Below are 20,904 nucleotides of genomic sequence, written 5' to 3' on the forward strand. Positions count from 1 at the left end.
GCCGCCGCTGTGGTCGCATTAAAAACTGCATCGCCCTTTGTGACAACTGTAGATCAGTGAGCCATCAGCTCCCGTCTCGCCCTTGTTTCGGGGACTTGTAGTTTTTAGTGTAAAGAACGCCGGCGCGTGGTAGAGACCCTCCGTGAGAGTAAAACTACAGTTCCCTCGTAGCTACTCGGAGGTGTTGGTTGTCAATATGGCTGTTGTCAGACAGACAAAGCAGAGAGGCAAATAATTCGCTTCTGATTAGAAATCCTTGGAAAGGGTCGGACAGGGCACTGTAGTCATATTGCGTTATTGTTCGGCCGCAGTAAAAGACGCCGCGGGTCTTTGCTCAAGTTGCCAAAGTTAAATGGTTAAGTGGACGATTTGAACCGAGGTAAGTCGTGTACTTAGAGAAATACAACAGTGAAAGTGATGTTATTAATATCAAACGCCCGCTAGCCAGCGACGGCGGCTAACATCAGCTAGTATCAGCGTTGGCACGGCTAGCATGTTATGCTAATCGTTCCACAGCGCGAGCGCTAGCGACATAGCATATGTTACGTTTCCAGACGTCCTCTGTGATGCCCGGTGTCGTCGGTATACACTCAGCGCTGCTGGCAATGACGGGAATCATTCTGGGTTTTTAGAGGGTTGCGAGCTGGCTAATGTAACGTTACGCTGGGCACTGCCCGTCCGTCACAGACACGCCTGCTAACGCTAGCTTTTGGGCAAAGGGCGTGAAAGCATCAGCCGGTGGCTCTCCCGCAGCGTCGAGACGAGCGACGGATTCGCGCTCTCCTCGCGGGGCCCACGGTCCTCAGCAAAACAAACACACATGGACGGGGAAGAGGTGCCATGAGCTGTGGTCAATGTTGGGACAATTTAGGAAACGAGTTAGCTTTACACTGGGAGTATCTGATACATCATGCACGCGCCCTGTATTTAGGTAAGAAAGCTTCTTTATTTCTTTCTTTTTTTTTGCATGATGCAAAACCCAACGTGATTTGTCGGCTGTCGTTATCTGTGATTTATTTTTTCTGGTGTGAGCTTTGAAGAGTTCTAGATCTAGTTTGCACTGTTATCACGTTGATGATCAAATCCGTCAGGGATGTGTTGGTGTACCATCTGTCAAAGACGGGCCCTCCTCAGTGGCTCTTGTCTTCTGATTAGAGTAGAAGTAGGGTCGCTCATAATAAGCTCATCACCGGTGTGTGTTGTGTTTTGTGACCTACAGTAAAGCAGCGCAGGCTGGATCTGTGTTCCTGTGTGTGTGTGTGTGTGTGTGTGTGTGTGTGTGTGTGTGTGTGTGTGTGTGTGCGCGCGCGCGTGTGTCAACCACTTAAACCCTCCTAAATGGAATAGTTAACTTTTGTAAATACTTGACCCTGGATGGCTAATGATTTTAAATGCTCAGTTTTGCTTGCAACACTTGCAGCTCTGTAGCAGTCAGTGCATACACTTGCATGCTCCGGCTAAAGTAACCAGTGTGACAGTTGTCTCACCCCCGGGATGTGACAGGTTTTGCAATGATTTACGGCATTAATAGCCTGCCTATGAACCACTCAAGAAACTAGTTAATGTTCTCCGGTGCAGCTCAGCCACCCTGTGGTACAGAAGTAATGTATTTCAGTGCCCACTCAAAGTGACTTTCCCCCTGTGTGAGTCTGAAATGTTGCCGATTGTTCTTTTCCTTTTCAAAGCTCGGGGTTACAGACCTTTTTTAAAGGCTTATTCTATTCACCATGGTCATATTAGCTCCCTTCACAATAACTTCAAAACACTGCAGACATAATCAAGTCATTTTTGGTTGTTCCTGTCCTCTGCACAGCTTGGACTCGCACAGATGTAGAGAAGAAGAAAAAAAATGCCCGTGACCCCTTTTAAACCGTTTATCATATCAGCACAGGTCGGGGCTGGCAAAGAAGATGGAAAAAAATCTGCCGCAGTCTTGATTCCAGTCGCATTGATTTTGAACACTGCAAATTGCTTATGAAAAACACAAAGCGTGGGTGGCGCGCCGAGCCGGGGATATGTTGTAGCTCTTAAAGAACGGCAGTCAGAATGTTAAGATAGCATCAGCTGTCAAGGTGACTCTGCGCGCGTTGCCGGCTGGTTCCCAAAAATAGCAGATTTTTATGCCCCTCCCCTCCCTCTTTCTTTCTTTTAAACTCTTATCTCTTGCTCCTGTCTTCCTTTTCTTATTTGCTGCCTCTTTATTTTCTTCTAGCAGTTTTCACCACCCCTCTCTTTCTACTTCACCCCATCTGACTCTCCTCCGCTACCGCTCTCTGCCTCCCTCCTCCTCTTCCCATCCTTCTCATTTCTCTGCAACTGCGTTCCTTTTTCACTCTTTTCCTACTTAATCCTCCGCCATCCCCTCATCTGTCTCATTTCTGTTTGACTTTCCTCCTTTTCTCCATCTCTATTTCTCTTCATCTTTAACTTCCTTAACTTCCCTCTGCATTTCCTGTTCCCCCCCCCCCCCCTCCCTCCCTCCTCTGTCTCCCCTGTCTCACAACCTGTCTGTCTTGTCTCTCATCCAGCAGCAGGATGTCTGAGTTCAGCGAGGAGCCGCGCTTCACCATCGAGCAGATAGATCTGCTGCAGCGGCTGCGTCGCAGCGGCATGAGCAAGCAGGAGATCCTGCACGCGCTCGACACTCTGGACCGGCTGGACCGGGAGCACGGCGACAAGTTCGGCCGCCGCACCTCTTCTTCCTCCTCCTCCTCGTCCTGCTACGGAGTAGGCGGGGCAAACGGCTGCGCCAACAACTCCACTTCGAACGCCAACAACAGCAACACTGCCTCGGCGCCCACCACCACCACTACCACCTCCTCCTCCTCCGTGACGTGCAACGGAGGCGAGGGCGTCGCCGGCGATCACTCAGCGGCAGCCACCTCCTCCTCCTCGTCCAAAATCTCCACCGCCACACAGACGCAGTTTGGCAGCGGAGGCAGGCTCTCGCCGTCCCCTAGCAACAGCTACGACACATCCCCGCCTCCGGGCCCTCCGCCGCCATCCGCCATCCTGCCCTCACCGGTCTCACTGGTGGCTCTGTCGCAGAACGGCCGGGACAGCCTGGCTGCCACGCCCAACGGGAAGCTGTCTCCGCCCAGATACCCGGTGAACAGCGCGGCGGCAGCGCGAGCATTCGGGTTCGAAGCGACAGAGGAGGACCTGGATATTGACGACAAGGTGGAGGAGCTGATGAGGTCAGTGGTGATGGAGGTGAAGTGAGCTCCAAAACTTTATTTGGGAAAGTTTTTCAGTATTATTGTATTAAGTTGGACATAAGTTAGTCCAACTTTAAAAGACACATCATCGTCCGAGTTTGTGGATCTACTGTAACTACAGCGACAAAGCTAAAACGTGTCGTCTCTTGCTGATTTGAAAGGTTTCTTTCACTGCAGCGAGATCTCAGTATACTGTTCTTGCTGTATGAAATGAACAGCGGATGAATGAATGAACAAACTTCACAAAATGTTCTTGTGTTTACAGCACACAAGAAAGCACTATAGGTGCAAACCTTATTATATTGTATTATCCTTCTTTCCTCATAGATTTTTTTTGCGGTGTCGGGAGTCGGTGCGATCGTCTTTATTGGCGGTAATACCTGTAACGATAAGGCAAGGAAGCACAGTTTAGGGTTAACTACACAGGACCAACTGGAAGCTCCACTGAAGCTCCACTGTGTGCAGCCGCTGTAGGACTGTGTGTGTGTGATGGGCTTTTTGTTTCTACATAAAGATGTACGTCCTGTGACGGGGTATCAAAATAACAGAGACGGGCATGAAAGGCGTTCTTGTTGAGATCATGCATAATATTCTCAAGTATTCTCCTGCAAACGTTGGGAAAAGCCTTCAGGGGTTCAAGAGGACTTTTTGTGAGAAGGAAAGAAGAGAAGTTTTTACAATCGTGCACCTCCGGATCATTACATGGAATCACAGAAGTAACATCAAATAATATGAGGCTTGAGGGAAACTCACATTCCAAACAGGAGGCAGCCTCCGGGTCTGAAAAGTGAAGCCATGCTGAAGTGTCTTGAACCTGCATTCTCTCTAGTGTCCATCAGGGGGCGACTCCTCTGGTTGTATAGAAGTCTATGAGAAAATGACTCTACTTCTCTCTTGATTTATTACCTCAGTAAAGATTGTAAACATGAGTTTATGGTCTCAATCTCTAGATCCAAGTCTTCTTCAATACAGCATGATGTTCATTTAGTAAATCATGGTCCATTTAGAGTCAAACAGACCATAATGCAGGGTATGCTTTAGGGCGGGGCTACCTTGTGATTGACAGGTTGCTAACACAGCGTTGTCCGGTCTGAGAGTTGGCCCTGTTTTCGTCTTAGAAGTTTAACCCTTTCACAGTGTGTTTTCAGACAGTGAGAGATAATTGTAACATTTTGGTCGCCTAAAAATGTCAGTGTTTGGTTGGACTCCGCTCTGCCGTTTGTGTCACTTATGGTTGGAAAAAAACCAAGATGGTGACGTTCAAAAACCAAAGATGGTGACGTTCAAAAACCAAAGATGGTGATGGCCATAACGCCATCCCGAGGCTTCAAAGCCGTAGTCCACCAACCGACGGATTACGTCACAGTGAATACGTCCACTTCTTATATTCAGACTATGGTTTCTAAATTGAAGAAAAGATAATAATAATAATAATACATTTTATTTATATAGCGCTTTAAAAGGCACTCAAAGACACTTTACATGTTAAAAACAGAAACAATAAAAGCATTTATAATAAAAACAAAATCTACAACATAACAGTAAGAAAGAAAAATAAACACGAAGAGAAAGAAAACATACATGACTGACTTTAGAGGTTAAAAGCAGATTTAAATAGGTGAGTTTTAAGTGCAGTTTTGAAAGTGGCGAGTGACGGTGGAGAATGTCTGAGGTGTTGGGGCAGGGAGTTCCAGAGGGAGGGGGCAGCAACGGAGAAGGCCCTGTCCCCCCAGGTCCGATGCTTTGACAGAGTAGGGGGGGTAAGGAGGCGTCGGCGGATCTGAGGTTGCAGTTGGGAGTGTGACGGTGCAGGAGGTCTGAAAGGTATGAAGGGGCGAGGTTGTGGAGGGCTTTGTAAGTGATGAGGAGAATCTTGAACTGGATTCTTTGCTGTAAGGACTGGGGTGATGTGGTCTCTGGTGCGGGAGTGGGAGAGCAGACGGGCAGCTGAGTTCTGGATGTATTGTAGTTTATTGATGATTTTGGTGGGTGAGCCGTACAGGATGCTGTTGCAGTAATCCAGTCGAGAGGTGATGAAGGCGTGGATGAGTGTTTCAGCGGCTGCGGAGGAGAGGGAGGGGCGGAGACGGGCGATGTTTTTGAGATGGAAGAAGGCGGTTTTTCTGATGTGATTGATGTGTCGTTCATAGGAGAGAGTTTGATCGAAAATGATCCCAAGGTTACGGACATGTGTGGAAGCAGGAACAATGGTGCCATCAATGCAGAGGGAGAAGTTGTGGAGGGATTTGTTTAATGATTTGGGGCCGATGATGAGGACTTCAGATTTGTCGGTGTTGAGTTTGAGGAAGTTTGCTTGCATCCAGGTTTTTATATCTGTTAGGCAGTTGGTGGAGTGGATGGTGGGGGTGATGGACTTGGTGGAGATGTAGAGCTGTGTGTCGTCAGCGTAGCAGCGGAACTGGAGACCATGGTGGCGTATAATGTCGCCAAGGGGGAGCAGGTAGAAGATGAAGAGGAGGGGACCGAGTACTGAACCTTGGGGGACACCTTGAGAGACTGGGGCTGTGTCAGACTTGAATTTGTTGATGCTGATGAACTGTTCACGGTCAGAGAGGTATGATTTAAACCAGGAGAGGGCTGTGCCAGTGATGTGGAGGGAGGACTCGAGACGGGAAAGGAGGATGGAGTGGTTGATGGTGTCGAAGGCTGCGCTGAGGTCGAGCAGTATCAGGATGTTGAGGGAGTGTTCATCAGAGGAGAGGAGGAGGTCATTGGTGACTTTGATGAGGGCAGTTTCTGTGCTGTGATGAGATCTGAATCCGATGAGTTATGTATTACATGTTCTTTTACAGCCATTATTGTGACGTGTCAGTGATGATAATCTATCGCTCTCTCTTCCGCCCAGCCCTCCTGCTGCCTCCCAGCTGCCCTGCCTGAACAGTGGGAATAAGAATAGACACTCGGAGCTCAGCCTCTGTCCTCATCGCTGTGCTAGCGCTCCCAGTCGCTCATTCTCGCTGCCTCTGCATCAAACCACATGTCTGAAGTGAAGTGGCGGTCAAAAAGCCCTCGTCCCCTCCGCCTGTAGGACGCTCTGGCCCAGCGGGGCTGCAGGGGCGGGACACACGGTTTGGGTCAACCGTCCCACAGTGTCCTTCTGATTTTGTCTCTCTTTTAAGTGTCTCTGCAAGGGTTTGGCCTTTTGAGTTGACCTCCAACAACACACACAACCCCCTTCCTCCACTTCCCACTCCTCCTCAGTCTCGTACAGCAGCTTGTGCTCCATTGATTCAGCGGGTGTCGATACAAGCAGCGTTTTTTGAGCTCTAATTTTAGCTGCGCCGCAAGAGGCTGGTGTGGAGGATATTGATGCAGGATGTCAAGGAGTCGTGACGCATTCTCCTTTCAGAAATACACCAGCGGAGCACTCGGGCGCTCTCCATTTTCGACCGTGTGAATCTGGGATACCGACCGGGTTCAAAGAATGCTGTGATGGTAGGGTTTGAGCACCAGTGCTGTTAAAAGTTGGGGTGGGGGGGTAGGTGCCCACTGGAGATGCTTTCCGGTAAAAGTATGCAGCATTGTTGGAATGGATAAACGCGGTTCTACCCATGTGACAGGTGTTCACAGTGTGCACCAGGATGAGGCATTAAGCCGAGGCAGCCCTGTGCTCGTGGGTGTGCGGCTGTGTGCGGCTGTGTGCGTGTCCCTGTGTATGTGTCCCTGTGTATGTGTCCCTGTGTACGTGTCCCTGTGTACGCATCAGGGAGGGGATCGGGCTCCCAGCCAGAAAGCAGGGTGGGTACACAGTGTGACTGCACATGTTCACTCACCACCCTCCATTCCCGCAGGTCCCTGCATGTTTCTGTTTCACCATCCGAGGACTAAGGCGGTGGGAACGTGTCCGCCAAGTACATTTTTGAAATTGTGGCTCAATTCAATAAAAGTTCATCCCTTTTGTTCTCCTCTGTATGCTGTGTTGATTATGTGATGAAGACATGAAAGTAAAGAACAATAGACGGATAATGCTGTCAAAATGCAGCGTAGATTGGTTATAGATTATAACCAATGAGATTACTCATTGGTTTTTGTAGTGTTCCTATGAATGGGTAGAATTATCTGACATGTGACTCAGTTATTGTTATTGTACAATATACCAAACTAGTGCTTGGTAATAGAACTGTAGCGGATCCATGTTGTGATGGGAGACTGGATACGGTCTTAGGGTTTGGTGGGCTGTCCCCTCTGAGTCAATCAGTCAACTTTTTACTTGTTTTCTCAGAAACTTTATTCTCTGGTAAACCTTTAAAGTGGTGTGATACTTTGTGAAGAGTTTTACATAATCTGTTAATTTAATCAATTAGTTGCCAAAACGAATGCTGGTCAACTAAGAATGTCTTTGGTCGTGGACAGCCCTGGATTTTGGATTACATAATATCGTAATATGGCATAAGTGCTGTCATTTCCAATCAAAAATCTCATTGTGTAAATATTTAGTGAAAGCAACAACTAGGGATACACCCGTCTGACTCGATACCGAGTACCGACCCGATACCAGTGTGTAATAAGCTGTGTAATAAGCTGTATCCTCACCGTGTGGATGAGACTGGGACCATTCTTTTATGTGGAAGGCAACGGCAGGTCAGGCTGGATTCAAACATTACTTTCATAACCTTTTAAAACAAAGTGAGACAAATAAATACATAGCATACAATTCAACTGTATAACTAAAATTCTAGTATATAATGTAGATGGTATTTAAACATAGAACTGAATTGAATAGATCAGCCCCATTGTCACTATACCCCATCCAGCCATTTGAGTCAGTATCAGTGCATCCCTAACAGTCAACCCTACAATATCATATTAATATCGATAAACATGGTGAGATTTGATGTAAATGATGCAGCACAGCTGGCTGTGTGTGAATGCATGTTAATAGTGAGAAAATAAAAGGTGCATTTCTGGCCATAAAGAAGCCGTCGGGACATCTAATCTGCACTACATGACTTTTAGATGTCAGTCTGTTAGTTATGTGTCCCCTCACCTTACTAAGTGTGCGTTCACATGCTGTTGGATGTCTCCCTATGCATAGTCCCAGCCCGGCTCTTCAGATGTGGCCGCCGGTGCTGTGCTAAGTGCTGTTGCTGTTTGTGTGTCTGCAGGAGGGACAGCAGCTTGGTGAAAGAGGAGATCAAGGCGTTCCTGGGGAACAGGAGGATCTCTCAGGCCGTGGTGGCACAAGTTACCGGTTAGTACCAACACACTCCGACACCCTGCTGTCCGTTACAAACATACTGTTTTACATGCTAAGCAATACAAAGAAGATGAGATAGGGTGGCTTCTTTTACAGAAAAGTGAGAAGATGTCATCAGCTAATAATACGTGCACTTATGGTTTAGGAGTTTACCTTGAATCTCAGTTCAACACATGGACGCACTAGCAGGGGTTTGTGACATTACAGCTGGGTCTTTGCGTGTAAATCAGAGGTCAGGTTTAAGTGCCCAGCAGCATTAGTGGCTACGGCCAATACATTCATGAGCTAAATGGAGAGAACCCCCCCCTCTAGTTTGTCTGTCTTGAATTCTCCCAAGGGTCGTCTACAAATTGTGCCGCGGCTGGACACAAAACACTCAGTTGTGATTGGATGTCATTGCAGGCATCAGCCAGAGCAGGATCTCCCATTGGCTGCTGCAGCACGGCTCCGACCTGAGCGAGCAGAAGAAGAGGGCCTTCTACCGCTGGTACACGCTGGAGAAGACCACACCAGGTACGGCCCAGTCGGGCAGCTCGCTGAAGGGCTATGCGATGAAGAGGCATGCACTGTAGTCATCAAGGCCGTAGTACAAATGAGTTTCATTTAGTTACTCTGAACACTTTAAAGCCCAAGTTGGAGAGTTTTAAAGTCGGATGTTAAGAAAGCAGAGGCTCACTTATCACAGCAGGGGGGGGATTGCAGAGAGGGAAGCACAGTAGGAAAACACGCTGCTGCCAGCACTTTCCTAATGAGATAAGTAGAAGTAGACGGCGTCTTGTGCTCTATGTGCTACAGTGAGATGTGATGAGATGTACAGTATGTGAAGCCTCTGCTTCCTTATGTGTAAGTGGAAGCTTGTTGAAGTGTGATGTGAATCAGAAGGAAGATGATGTTGTAACAGCAGCAGTTTGTAGGAGCTGAATTTTAACTTAGTGTTAGTCTTTAGGGTGAGTTGCACCCAGGCGACAACCTCCGGTTCTGATGAGTGAAGCCGATGCGGAACTGTCATAATACTTAACAAATATCTCCACTGACCACCAGGGGGCGACTCCTCTGGTTGTATAGAAGTCTATGAGAAAATGACTCTACTTCTCTCTTGATTTATTCCCTCAGTAAACATTGTAAACATGAGTTTATGGTCTCAATCTCTAGTTTCAAGTCTTCTTCAATACAGCATGATGTTCATTTAGTAAACTATGGTCCATTTAGAGTCAAACAGACCATAAAGCAGAGTATGCTTTAGGGCGGGGCTTACTGTGATTGACAGATGACTGCCGCTACGAGAGCCGTATACAGAGTCTCTACGTCACTCCTCTGCATTCCAAATATTGTAACTTCCCTTCATCAGATGCAAAAAAAAAAAAAACATGGCGACGGCCGTAATCCAAGATGGCGACGGCGAATTCGAGCAAAATGTTCAAGTTCCTTAAAGAACGTTCAGGGACAGACTGGACCAAATGAGTTTCATGATGCTGCTGAAACAGGAAGCTCTTTTTCTTTCCCTTACTGTTCTGTTGTGTTATTTTGTGTATTATTTGTCTATCTTGCTCCATTAATTTGGTTTTCCTCAAATGTTTTGTAAATGAACACATAGAAGCTCCAAAGTGAACTTGTCTCGATCAGGTGGCTGTAATGGTAGTTTTGTTTTTGTGGAGGCAAGACGCACATGAGCGTCGCCTCACACAACTTCACTGCTGTTGGTCAACAGCAGAAAACCAGCAGGCCTCACGCTGGCTTCGGTTCCCCGCTGTGCACATACACGTGTGCCGTGTCGACCTACAGCCACCCCCCCCACGCCTCGTCCTCTGCGCCACGTTCCTCGGTGGAGCCCTGCCAACACCGACAGCAGTGCAAACGGCTCCATGCTATTTCTGTCCAGACGGAGATGGGCCTCCATCACTGCTGCAGAGGAACAGCGACGCCCCGTTCATGCAGCGCTCAATAACCCGCACTGTTGCTGGGCGACCCAGTTAGGCCGCGCTCACAATGAGGTTATGATACCGAGCCCGCTATATATCTCAGCTGTTACGGGGCTCCTTCAATGAGGCTTTTTCTTTTTTTTCTGCAAATCTTTTGTGTGCTTTTCTTCTCTGCTGCAGTCGTGATTTCAGACGAGTCAGCGCAGTCTTTGTCAGCACTATTCAGTCGGGTTTATCATCACAATGTGTGAGATGTGCAGAAGGCGCCGTGCATTCTGGGCTCTCTGGCTGTTGTCTGCTGCCACACACGTTATTACTACATTGTGTTTTTTGACTTTAACCGGCACAGTCGGTGCTCCTCCTGTACCCTCTCCATGTGTAACGTACTGCTGCTTCCAGGTGCCACTCTAAACATGCGGCCAGCTCCGTTACCTCTGGAGGAAATGGAGTGGAGGCAAACCCCGCCCCCCATCACCACCGCCCCCGGGACCTTCCGGCTGCGTCGCGGAAGTCGCTTCACTTGGAGAAAAGAGTGCCTGGCAGTGATGGAGAGGTGAGTGGGGGAATTGAGAAGGGGAGATAGAGCAGTAGATTAAAGATGATGAATGGGAGTTTGTTTCATAACTCCTCGCTTATTTCCACATGGAGTTGAGGAAACATTGCTGCCCTCTGCGAGGACAACGTCTGAACTCTTGTCATACAGCGTTAATATCGGCTCCGTTGTGCCACACACGCAACTCCAGTTTGTCCACGTCGTCCTTGTGCAGTGAAATTAATTTAATCAGTGCGACTCTTCTATTTTTAGCTACTTCAACGACAACCAGTACCCAGATGAGGCCAAGCGGGAGGAGATAGCAAACGCCTGCAATGCTGTCATTCAGAAGCCAGGTAAAGCCACGAAACCAGGGATCCACACAACAATGAAATGCAAACGATTTGACGTGTGTGATTGATAATGGCTTCATTTGCTGGTGACAAATACTCCTGTATAGTGTAAATATTCTGAACGTTACCGGGGAGATTTTCCCTACACAGCCTTGTGATCTGATGGATTAACAAAAAACAGGGTTGGAACAGACTGGAACAAAAATAAATAAATGGAAAAAGCATTATTGTGAATGGTGAGAAAGCGATCCAAGATGCACTGAGTGATCGGAGTGTCATGTGATCTGTTTCAGGGAAGAAGCTGTCTGATCTGGAGAGGGTGACCTCCCTGAAAGTTTACAACTGGTTCGCCAACCGCCGCAAAGAGATCAAGAGACGCGCAAACATCGGTAATGTGGCTTTGGGGCGGGACCACACATTAAGACATTAATTAAGACTTTTCAACGCAGTGCACTGTGGCTCATCATTAATTCATGTCATCACTATAATTAGCTCGATGATTGTTGATTGGTCACCTAATATGTTTAATGACTTCTGGCATCCCCATAACGGCTGTGAACAAAAACAAAATCCTCTTGCCGCCAGCATTGATCTAGTTGGCGATTAGTTTGTAAAATAGAACGTCCATTAACCTGCAAGCCGAGGGACTCGAGGACACAACTGAAGACATTCAGTGTCATTTGGCTGAAGCCGGTGCTAATGTGCTAGTTTACATACCTCCACGGTCCTGTCAGACGAGCTGCACATGGATTGTTTATCACTGTTAACTGTATAAAAGTGGATAATCTTACAATGTCCCGGTTTAAATGTTAATGTTTAGGTTGGTGTGGTCAGGTTTGCAGGTGATTCTCCTACAAAATGTTCAGAGTAGCAGAATTTAGACTTTTCAACCATTTATCCATTACTGTTCGATAAATATTGATCCCAGTGTTCAATAGTCACAGCTGACTCAGTATGTCACCTGTGAGGTCCACCTTGTATCAATGTTCACTGTCTACCTTTATGATTCCTCATTTTTTATGACAGAGGAAAATCAGCAGTGATAATTCAAATGTGCAATAGATTTTAAAGGTGAACTTAACAAAGTGCCACTGAGGTTAAAAAAACCTTTTTAAATCAAATTGTAGTTCATGCACCTCTGCTGGAGTATCACTGCCCATTAGGATGTAATGAGGGATATTCTCAGTGACCCATCGTAAATCTAACAATCCATCCTCTTCCTCCAAGAAGCCACAATCCTGGAGAGTCACGGGATAGACGTCCAGAGTCCAGGGGGACACTCCAACAGCGACGACATCGATGGGAACGACTTCTCAGAGCAGGTAGGGAGACGGCACTGTGAACCAGAGGGCTGATCAAAGCCTCAGCCTTCTCATTCTCTATTGTGCTGTGGTTTTTATTTGTTTGTGTTTTTATGGAGCAGCCTCTTGCCAACCGATCACATCCATCCCTCCACATCCTAGGGTCCCTCTGTTCTTGGACTCAGTATTCACTAAGAGTTCACTAATTAGCTCCCCTCTCTTTGGTTAAAGGTAATAAGTGAGATCAGCAGCTTATGGTGTTCGCTGGCACATCACTCTTCACAAATACACACACAGAGATAATACAAGAACATTTCAACTGCTGTTTCCCTTCACCCCCAAAGATAAATGTGAAGAATTGCTCCCCAAAGCTGTTGCTCAAGGCACATTAATTAAAGGCCGCTCTCTCCTGCCACCAGTGGAAACTAAGCGGCAGCAATGGACAGCAGCAGCGCTCCGTATCATTGTAGAAACCCACAGCTGACCTCTAGCTTTACTCTTGATTGCACAACATGCTGACCCTCCTGTCAAGTCACGGCTGCTGGAGTAAAAAGAGCCAAAGTTAAAGTTGAACGTTCAAGCTAATGAGTAATGAACAGAGGGCGCATTTAATCTGTGAAGCGTGAAGTGTGAAAGAAGACCATTCAGAATCTTTTTTTTACTGTTATTCTACTTGGCTAAATGGTGCCCTTTATTTCCTCCAGGCATGTGACCTGCCCTATTTTGACAAGAGACCTCTCAGTCGACCTTTTGGCCTTTACCGACTGGAGCCCACCTCGCCAACACAGGTACATCCACACAGAAACACTGCACCATGTTACCCACCGCGCTGCATGTTCCTTTGTAGCGTAGCAGGATCTGGTTCTCCTTACCCTGCTTTAGAATCTTGTTGCCATGCCGGACCATTCGGAGCAGCGTTTTAGTGATTACGTTGCTGCATGTGGTTGCAGGATGCACCGTCCAAAGAGAGGGCAAAGGAAACTCCCAATGCACTCACACAGAGGTTGAGAGCGGTCCCTTCACTTATTCTCTGATTGCAGTAATCAGGCAGCATGTCACTTTAACGCTCACCCTCAGTTAGATTTAAACAATCAAAATAATGATTGTGATGTTGATTCCTTGTTTTTGGTTCGCAGCACCTTGTATGATCATAGTACTTTATCCTCCGAATATACAGACGATGATGTGCTGAGTTAGCATAGCATATGCTACGTCACAATATACTTTCCTGATCATGAGGAATCATTTGAAAACTTGTTTTCAGAAGAGCTCTCATTGAACTGTTTTCCTTTTCTCTGTTACAAACTCTAGCTCTACAGTCACAGACCATATTACCTCTATCTATCTCTCTATCTCTCATCCATCTATCCATCTCTCTATGTCTCTATCCATCTATCCATCTCTCTATCTCTCCATCCATCTATCCATCTCTCTATGTCTCTATCCATCTATCCATCTCTCTATGTCTCTATCCATCTATCCGTCTCTCTATGTCTCTATCCGTCTCTCTATCTCTCCCTCCATCTCTCTATCTCTCCCTCCATCTATCCATCTCTCCATCCATCTATCATCTCTCATCCATCTATCCATCTCTCTATCTCTCTATCTCTCCATCCATCTATCCATCTCTCTATCTCTCCATCCATCTCTCCATCTCTCTATCCATCTCTCTATCTCTCCATCCATCCATCTATCCATCTCTCCATCCATCTATCCATCTCCATCCATCTATCCATCTCTCTATCTATCCATCTCTCTATCTCCATCCATCTCTCTATCTCTCCATCCATCTCTCTATCTCTCCATCTCTCCATCCATCTCTCTATCTCTCCATCCATCTACTCAGCCTCAAAGGGAATCAAAGACATTTGAAGTGGCAATATTCTAAATAATTTACTTTTTTTCCCACTGCCATCCTTGAGCGGAGATCGTCGTTATGTCATTTTATGTGAAGCTAGAGCCAGAAGCACTTTTATTTAACTTTTTGAAAGAATCTGCCTCATAGCACCTCTAAAGCTCACTGATTAACTCTTTATATTTAGTCGTATCAAAGCCATTCCAAAAAATGAAGTTTAAAAAAGACAAGCTGTAGTGTTAAAGACGGTTACGCTTTTTTGGGCGGGCAAAGTGACTTCCTGTGGCTTCTTTAAAATACTTTTCAGGACGTATAACGTGGTGATTAGAGATCTTTTGAGGTGCTAGTTGAAAGATATTTCCACTTTTGGATAAAGCCAGGCTATCTTTTTTTCTCTTACTTTCAGTTTCTATGCTAAGCTAAGCTAACTGTTGAGCACATGTGCTAAGCCTCGCCCCCGTTTCTCACTGTTGCTACACCTGTCAAGCTTTCTCTTCTCTCGCTCTGCACATGTTGGGCTTTACATCGATCACTGCGACACAGTTACCAATTTTCAGATTTCAGACAGCGGTGCACACGTTAGGAGCCTATTTTGCTAGCTGATGACAACTGTCACCGGTCGATTTTAAAAGCTAACACGAGTTGGTTCATAATGTTACCAGCTGACTGGTATTAAAAGGAGTTCATATGCACTATGAGTATGATAAGGAAGAGCAGACGGTTATTCTGCAGCGTAGCCTTGTTTGGCTGCTTAGCTGATGTACACGTTACTGCTAACATTTGAGATGAGAACTTACCGTTGAGTTTACTATTTTAGGTTACAAGTTTAGCGGTTCCTGTCGTGTTAACTTTCCCCGATTCAATAAAGAGCAGCACAGGGCTTTACAGCCAGCAGTGACACCGGGCTACTACTGCAGCTAGTTAGCCATATATGCTAACGCTTATAGCTTACACTAGCTGTTTAATGAATTTCTTACACTTTTGCTCTTGTGTTTTTGGAAAGGATGAGAAAAGACACTACCACTACTTTCCACAGCCTCACACACACCACGTCAACACCCAGAAGTCCAAAGCTTGACAGGCCTGCCGCTCAGTCAGAGTAGGGTAGGGTGCTACTGCTCACATGCTGATTCCTGACCGTGGCCCTTGGTCTCTCCCTGTCTCAGGAGGACAGCGCGGCGCACAGCGAGCACCAGGACCCCATCTCTCTGGCCGTGGAGATGGCCGCCGTCAACCACACCATCCTGGCCCTGTCCAGAACCGGAGGGGCCCCCAACGACATCAAGACCGAGTCCCTGGAGGACGAATGAACTGCGCGGGGGGAAACAAGGGCGGGGGGGGGGGGGGGACAGAGTCGAGAGGGGAGTGGAGTGGAGTGGAGGTGAAAAAAAAAAAAAAGGGACCGAAATAATGCTACTTAGTAAACCTCGTGAATCTGTCCCTCAGCCATCCCTTCTCCCTCTCGGCTTCCCTCCTCCACTCCTCTCCCCCTCCAAAGTCCACAGAAACAGTAACAACCCCCCCCCCCCCCCCATATACTGACACAGCTGGCAGGAACGGATCACCTCGCGTCCTCTGATCTCCATGAAAACGTTCCACGGAAAGAAGAAAAGGGGGCAATCCAGGCCTTTTAACCCCCCAAAAATGGTGGCCCTAGTCTGTGATTTGTGTCGTTCGTCCCCCCCCCCCCCCCCCCCTGAACACACTATTTCCTCACAGGATACCTCTCCCTGTCCAGCCTAGTTGTCTGAGCCGACCCTCAGTCTATCTCACCTCAGCGTCAACCTCAGAATAATAACGTGTACTGTATATATAGCATATATATATATAAATAAATATATATATATATATATATATATATATGGTTCTCAGCCACACTCTACCTACGTACCCCTCAAGATTCACCCTTTGATTGTGAAGCGTCCTATTGTCCGGTGAAGGATGGATGCTGAGAGTTACCTTCTCTCATGAGAAGGGATCACATCAGCTGACCCCCCCCCCCTGTAGTTCTCAGTGGAGCTGTTTCCTGCAGTCCAGCTGCTGTTGGATGAAAACCTGTAGAAAGAAGTAGCCTTAAACCTCGAGGCTGGCCTTAACAACTGCACCTTTACTTTTTTGCAGTACACAGCAGGTTTTTAAAGTTTTTCTTTCTCTCCCTGAGAACAAGGAACAACAATAAACTTTTTAGTATGCATAATTTAAAAAAAAGTCTAAATCAATGTTCAGGTTTATATCCAACAGCAGCAGTAGTTTTAGTTCTTTCACCTTCATCTCCCTCTGTGTGTTTTTACCGGATATACAATCATTTTGCCTCGCTATTTAGCTTCCCAGTGACACTATCGTTAAGTACTCGAGGCTACGAGAATCAAATTTAGGGTCAATGTGATAATCAAGCAAACTTAAGCTGTCTAATAAGGGGATTTGTGCTTTGTTTTTAAACGTCACCCATGCCAAAGGAAAAGACGAGCTAGGAGGCTGAGCTGATCTGAAGATGGCGTTTGTCTGTAACTGCTCTGTCCGTAGGTCGGTCCTCTCTACAGCAGGCCTGTGTCGGTACAGGTATTAGAAGTATAACGACGAAATACCCCGACGCTATTTACTACTTGTTCTGTAACGCTGCCTCTTTATAATAGCCTCAAGAATGTGCTTTTAGAAGATTTCTTTTTTTTTTTATATATATATCCGTGGTGTCAAATTAGACTAAATCCACTCGGGACACTTTGTCATCTACAGAGCCTCTAAAGGTAAAAGCAGCGCTTTAACGTTCCCAAAACAATCTCTGAGCAGAGATCCTTCTGTCTGTACGCTTAATATGAAGCGGGAGCCGGGAGACAGTTAGCGTAGCTGGTTAGCCTGACTTTGTCCAAAGGTTGAACAGATCTGCCTGCTAGCTAACTAGAGCTCACTAATTAACCCTTTATATTCCGTCTACTTAAAGCCATACAACAAAAGTTTAAAAAAAGAGAAGAAAGAGTAAAGTTTTCCAAAAGCTTATGCGCTGAAACAATTTCTTTGCCCTTTTTTAATACTTATAAAGACGATATAGTGTGTTAATCAGTGAGCTTTTGAGGTGCTAGTTGACAGATTACATCCCTTTTGGACAGAGCCAGGCTAGCCGCTTTCTCCTGCTTTCAGTTGCTATGCTAAGCTAAGCTAGCTGTGTCCTCCCTGCAACTGTATTTAGCATACAGGCATGAGAGGTATCACTTCTCATCTCTCAGCAAGAAGGCAAATAAGCGTATTTCTCCAAATGTCAAACTGTTGCTGTAAAGGCAACCCCGGCCTTAGTGGTGGTTTTGTAGAACTGGGAAAATATTCTACAAAGCAGTTATGTAATGCCTCATGTTTTAAATAGCCAAATATGGACATTAATGGTGTTCCAGATCATCTGGATCGTGCTTGTAGAGCAGCTCCCAGCCCTGGTCTGTAGTCTAGTAAAGCTCTATTTAAATAAACCGCTTCTGTGTGTACGAAGCTGCGGATACAGTGACTCGGTACTGGGAACTGTGTTCAAAAAGAAAGGGTTGAAAGATAAAAAATATATGTATTTATACTCATTTTTTTTTAATGGTAATGTACAAAAAAGTGACGTATGTTTTGAAATGAAACATGCTTTTAATGTTAAATTAATCGAGCGTTTTAATTTCTCCTGACCTATTTTTCCATGATCATTGAAACCCTTTATTTTCTTCTTGTGCGTCGTCCCTTATCTGACTGAACAGTCTCCCTGTGTGTGTCGGAGGTTGTAAGCTGTTTTGTGAAAGATGAAAAATCATGCACCTTATTTAGAATAAGAATTGCTGTTGAAGCTTAACATGTGACCTTCCCTTCCAAATGTCCAGCATGCTGTGACGGGCTGGTGTGATTACCACAGTGTGTGCTGTTCTATCATGAAACCAGGCCACACCAAACTCCAGAGGGAAATGTCTGATTTTACGCATAATAAATATGGCTCAGAGAAAGTTACATTCAGCATGAATACTACAATTACGTTATTTATGACTAGAGACTGACTCCTGTTAGATTTGTATGAAAATATAATGCAGAGTTCCATCTCGTTGCGATACTATTGAAGTTCTCGTCATGAGTGCAGTGCTCGCTCTAAACGGACTAGTTGCTCGCAGCTTTCTGGAGATCCGCTCATCGGACCGACTTCACACTCGACACTGTGCTTCCTCGGCTCCTCAGCAATACACCAGCCAAGTGTGAAGTTGATCGGATGAACGATATTCAAGAAAATGACTGTTAACTGTCCAGAGAATATCCGGTCTCTCTTTACTGGAGAGCGAGCTGTGCCCAGCATGCCATTTGGCGGTGGCCCATACTACCATATTAGTATGTCCCAATACACAGGATGTCAAATGCAGTATGCCCAAAAGAACCAGGATGTCCTACCGCCACTGCTCGCATTTTGCAGTAGGCAAGTCAGCATATATGAGCAAGGTCAAGGCATCGTATTATGTCCTTATTGTAAGTACGTATACTTTGTAAGGGCAGCTGCAGTATGTACTAAAGGTAAAAAGTATGCGCAGCGTTAATACTGTAGCGAGTGACTGAGAGCGAGATGTACCCAGCATGCCGTTGGGCGGTTCCTTCTCATTCCACTCTAATAAAATAAATGTCCTTTAGATAGAACAGGCAAACCTCTTTTTCCATTTGAAGATCTATTCTCTGGAGTTTGGAGTGACGTTGTCTCCTCATGCAAACGGTCATGCGTGTTAGAAACAGTGGAATAAGTCGCGTGTGGAAGGCTTCACAGAGTGCATTTAGAGGTTCTCCTCTCACTAGAAGACACTTTTGAATGAATTGCCTCAGTGGGTGAGATGCCACTGCCCAATTAGCAAGTACACACTTTTTTAAAAATTCAGCAGTATTTGGTGTGAGCGTTCAGGCTCGACAGATGTTTCATGGGGTGGAAGAAAGAACCCTCAGGTGCTGGAGAAGGTTCCGGTGGAGATGTGAAACCTGAGCCGGGCGGTAGAGCTTACTCTGAAGGGGGGGGTCCTCTCGTGGTGCGTCAGGGTCTACATGTCCTTCAAACACCATCCACTTCATCCCAATATATATAAAGAGGACTGAAAGCTGTTGTATCAATCTCCAATCTAGTTATGTTCAAAGTTACTGTATTGCCCATTTCAGAATTTAGTGCCTTTTTTGGACAGTAGACTGTTCTGTAATTAAGATGTAGTATATATACATTTTTTGTACAGTTTCTTTGTTCATTTTTTTAACTTGTGTTTATTTTAGTATGATATATATATATATACGTATATGTATATATATATATATATATATAATGTACAAGAGAATAAAGCTATATCAATGAGACTTCCTGTGTTCATTATGTTTTCTACAAAGATCACATTGGATGACGAGAGCAGAATGAAATTTATTCAACAATATAAAAAGGTGATTTTGCTTTTCACCATCGATATGTCTTCATCTTTAAATAAATAAGCATTCAGGCATAGTATAAAATATCTTGTTCACCAAACAAAAATGAATACCAATTCTTTCCAACATAACTCAAGTATCCCCGTGCACACAGAATGTGAAAAAAATATTCCATTTAAAAACAAGTCACTTCCAATCAATCTTGACAAGTTGATTCAAAATGTTGCAAAATTTCAGTAGAATTTGTCAGAAAAGTGAGTGCAAGATCATTTTTTTTCTAAAACAGTAGATCACACATTCGAGAGCCAAAATGAGCTCCAGTTAAACAGCAGGCTGGTGGTTCATCACTAAGGCACGTCGGCTGAGTAGTCGTTCTATTTCAAGGCACAAGTATAAAACTACCGATACCAAGAGTCAATACAATCCATGCAGCTGTGTAATACAGTATGAGCACATGAAGGTGTCGTGGGACCTTTGGAGTTTAGATTAGTTTAACATTCTTCAGCGTGGCAAGCGCAATAACATTAAAAGAACAGATGTGCTGATTTTGAGACGGTCCTTTGAAATGAATCTGAGAAAAGTTCTTTGCATCGAGAAAACATCTACATTTTCTGATAAAACAGTATTTTTAAATTCCTAAGTACATCAGGTGTGATACAGTACTACATGTGATGGTGAGAGGGTTCTCTCTCCCATCACAGCAGTGTGAACTGGATCAACCTTAGTCTCCCAAACTTGCAGTGAAGCCTGTAGTCGATCTGAAAGCTTACCCTATAATCACGTCTACTAACTGCTGCATGCGTGAGCGCCACAGTTAGCCACTCAGCTGATTGTGAGCCTCTCAAGTGTTCCACGACTTGCGGTTCTCTCCTTTCGATCGGCCGGTCGATGCCCCGCCACCTTCGCCTTTGGCCAGAGCGGTGAGAGCTGCCAGGTTGGGGCTGGATCCGGACAGGTTGGCACTACGGCGTTTCTGCTGTTGGCGGCGGCGCTTGCCACCGGCCCGGCTCACCCTGTCTGGCCTCACCAGCACGCCGTAGCCGGGGTTACAGTGGAAGTAGTGCTTGCCTCCCACTGAGCCGTCATTCTTTCCTGGAGAAAGACAGAGAAAGGT

The 20,904-nt window shown here is 45.8% G+C and overlaps 2 protein-coding genes across 5 annotated transcripts in view; one reads left to right on the forward strand and one right to left on the reverse strand.

Moving 5' to 3' along the window:
- Window positions 1-416: 416 nt before the first annotated feature.
- On the forward strand, window positions 417-19,724 carry hmbox1b (homeobox containing 1 b). Of its 3 annotated transcripts, none has more exons than XM_076084865.1 (10): window positions 417-931; window positions 2,529-3,197; window positions 8,345-8,430; window positions 8,839-8,949; window positions 10,755-10,908; window positions 11,161-11,243; window positions 11,534-11,629; window positions 12,468-12,562; window positions 13,246-13,329; window positions 15,400-15,667. In XM_076084865.1, the coding sequence occupies exons 1-10, from the start codon at window positions 855-857 to the stop codon at window positions 15,472-15,474; spliced, it is 1,530 nt and encodes a 509-aa protein (XP_075940980.1). In that variant the 5' UTR covers window positions 417-854; the 3' UTR covers window positions 15,475-15,667. The 3 variants fall into 3 exon arrangements, with proteins under 3 accessions (XP_075940980.1, XP_075940977.1, XP_075940978.1); XM_076084862.1 differs by having other exon boundaries at window positions 418-931; window positions 15,563-19,724; XM_076084863.1 differs by having other exon boundaries at window positions 418-931; window positions 12,471-12,562; window positions 15,563-19,724.
- A 41-nt stretch (window positions 19,725-19,765) lies between these two features.
- LOC142942494 (kinesin-like protein KIF13B) overlaps window positions 19,766-20,904 on the reverse strand; it is a 33,251-nt gene continuing 32,112 nt past the window's right edge. For both annotated transcript variants that reach the window (XM_076084860.1, XM_076084859.1), the window contains one exon: window positions 19,766-20,882. In XM_076084860.1, the coding sequence (XP_075940975.1) occupies window positions 20,632-20,882 (251 nt within the window). In that variant the 3' untranslated portion in view covers window positions 19,766-20,631. The remainder of the gene's footprint in view (window positions 20,883-20,904) is intronic.

This window comes from Anarhichas minor, unplaced genomic scaffold (genome assembly GCF_050575085.1).
Source record: "Anarhichas minor isolate MPS153535 unplaced genomic scaffold, ASM5057508v1 ptg000136l, whole genome shotgun sequence".
Classification (NCBI taxonomy): Eukaryota; Metazoa; Chordata; class Actinopteri; order Perciformes; family Anarhichadidae; genus Anarhichas; species Anarhichas minor.

What these genes read in the sequence shown, in the direction of transcription:
- hmbox1b (XM_076084862.1), top strand. Translation starts at nt 855, where the DNA reads ATGTTGGGACAATTTAGGAAACGAGTTAGCTTTACACTGGGAGTATCT. An exon ending in CGTGGTGGCACAAGTTACCG is followed by an intron (nt 8,431 to 8,838) that starts GTTAGTACCAAC and finishes ATGTCATTGCAG; the next exon opens with GCATCAGCCAGAGCAGGATC. An exon ending in CAAGAGACGCGCAAACATCG is followed by an intron (nt 11,630 to 12,467) that starts GTAATGTGGCTT and finishes TCTTCCTCCAAG; the next exon opens with AAGCCACAATCCTGGAGAGT.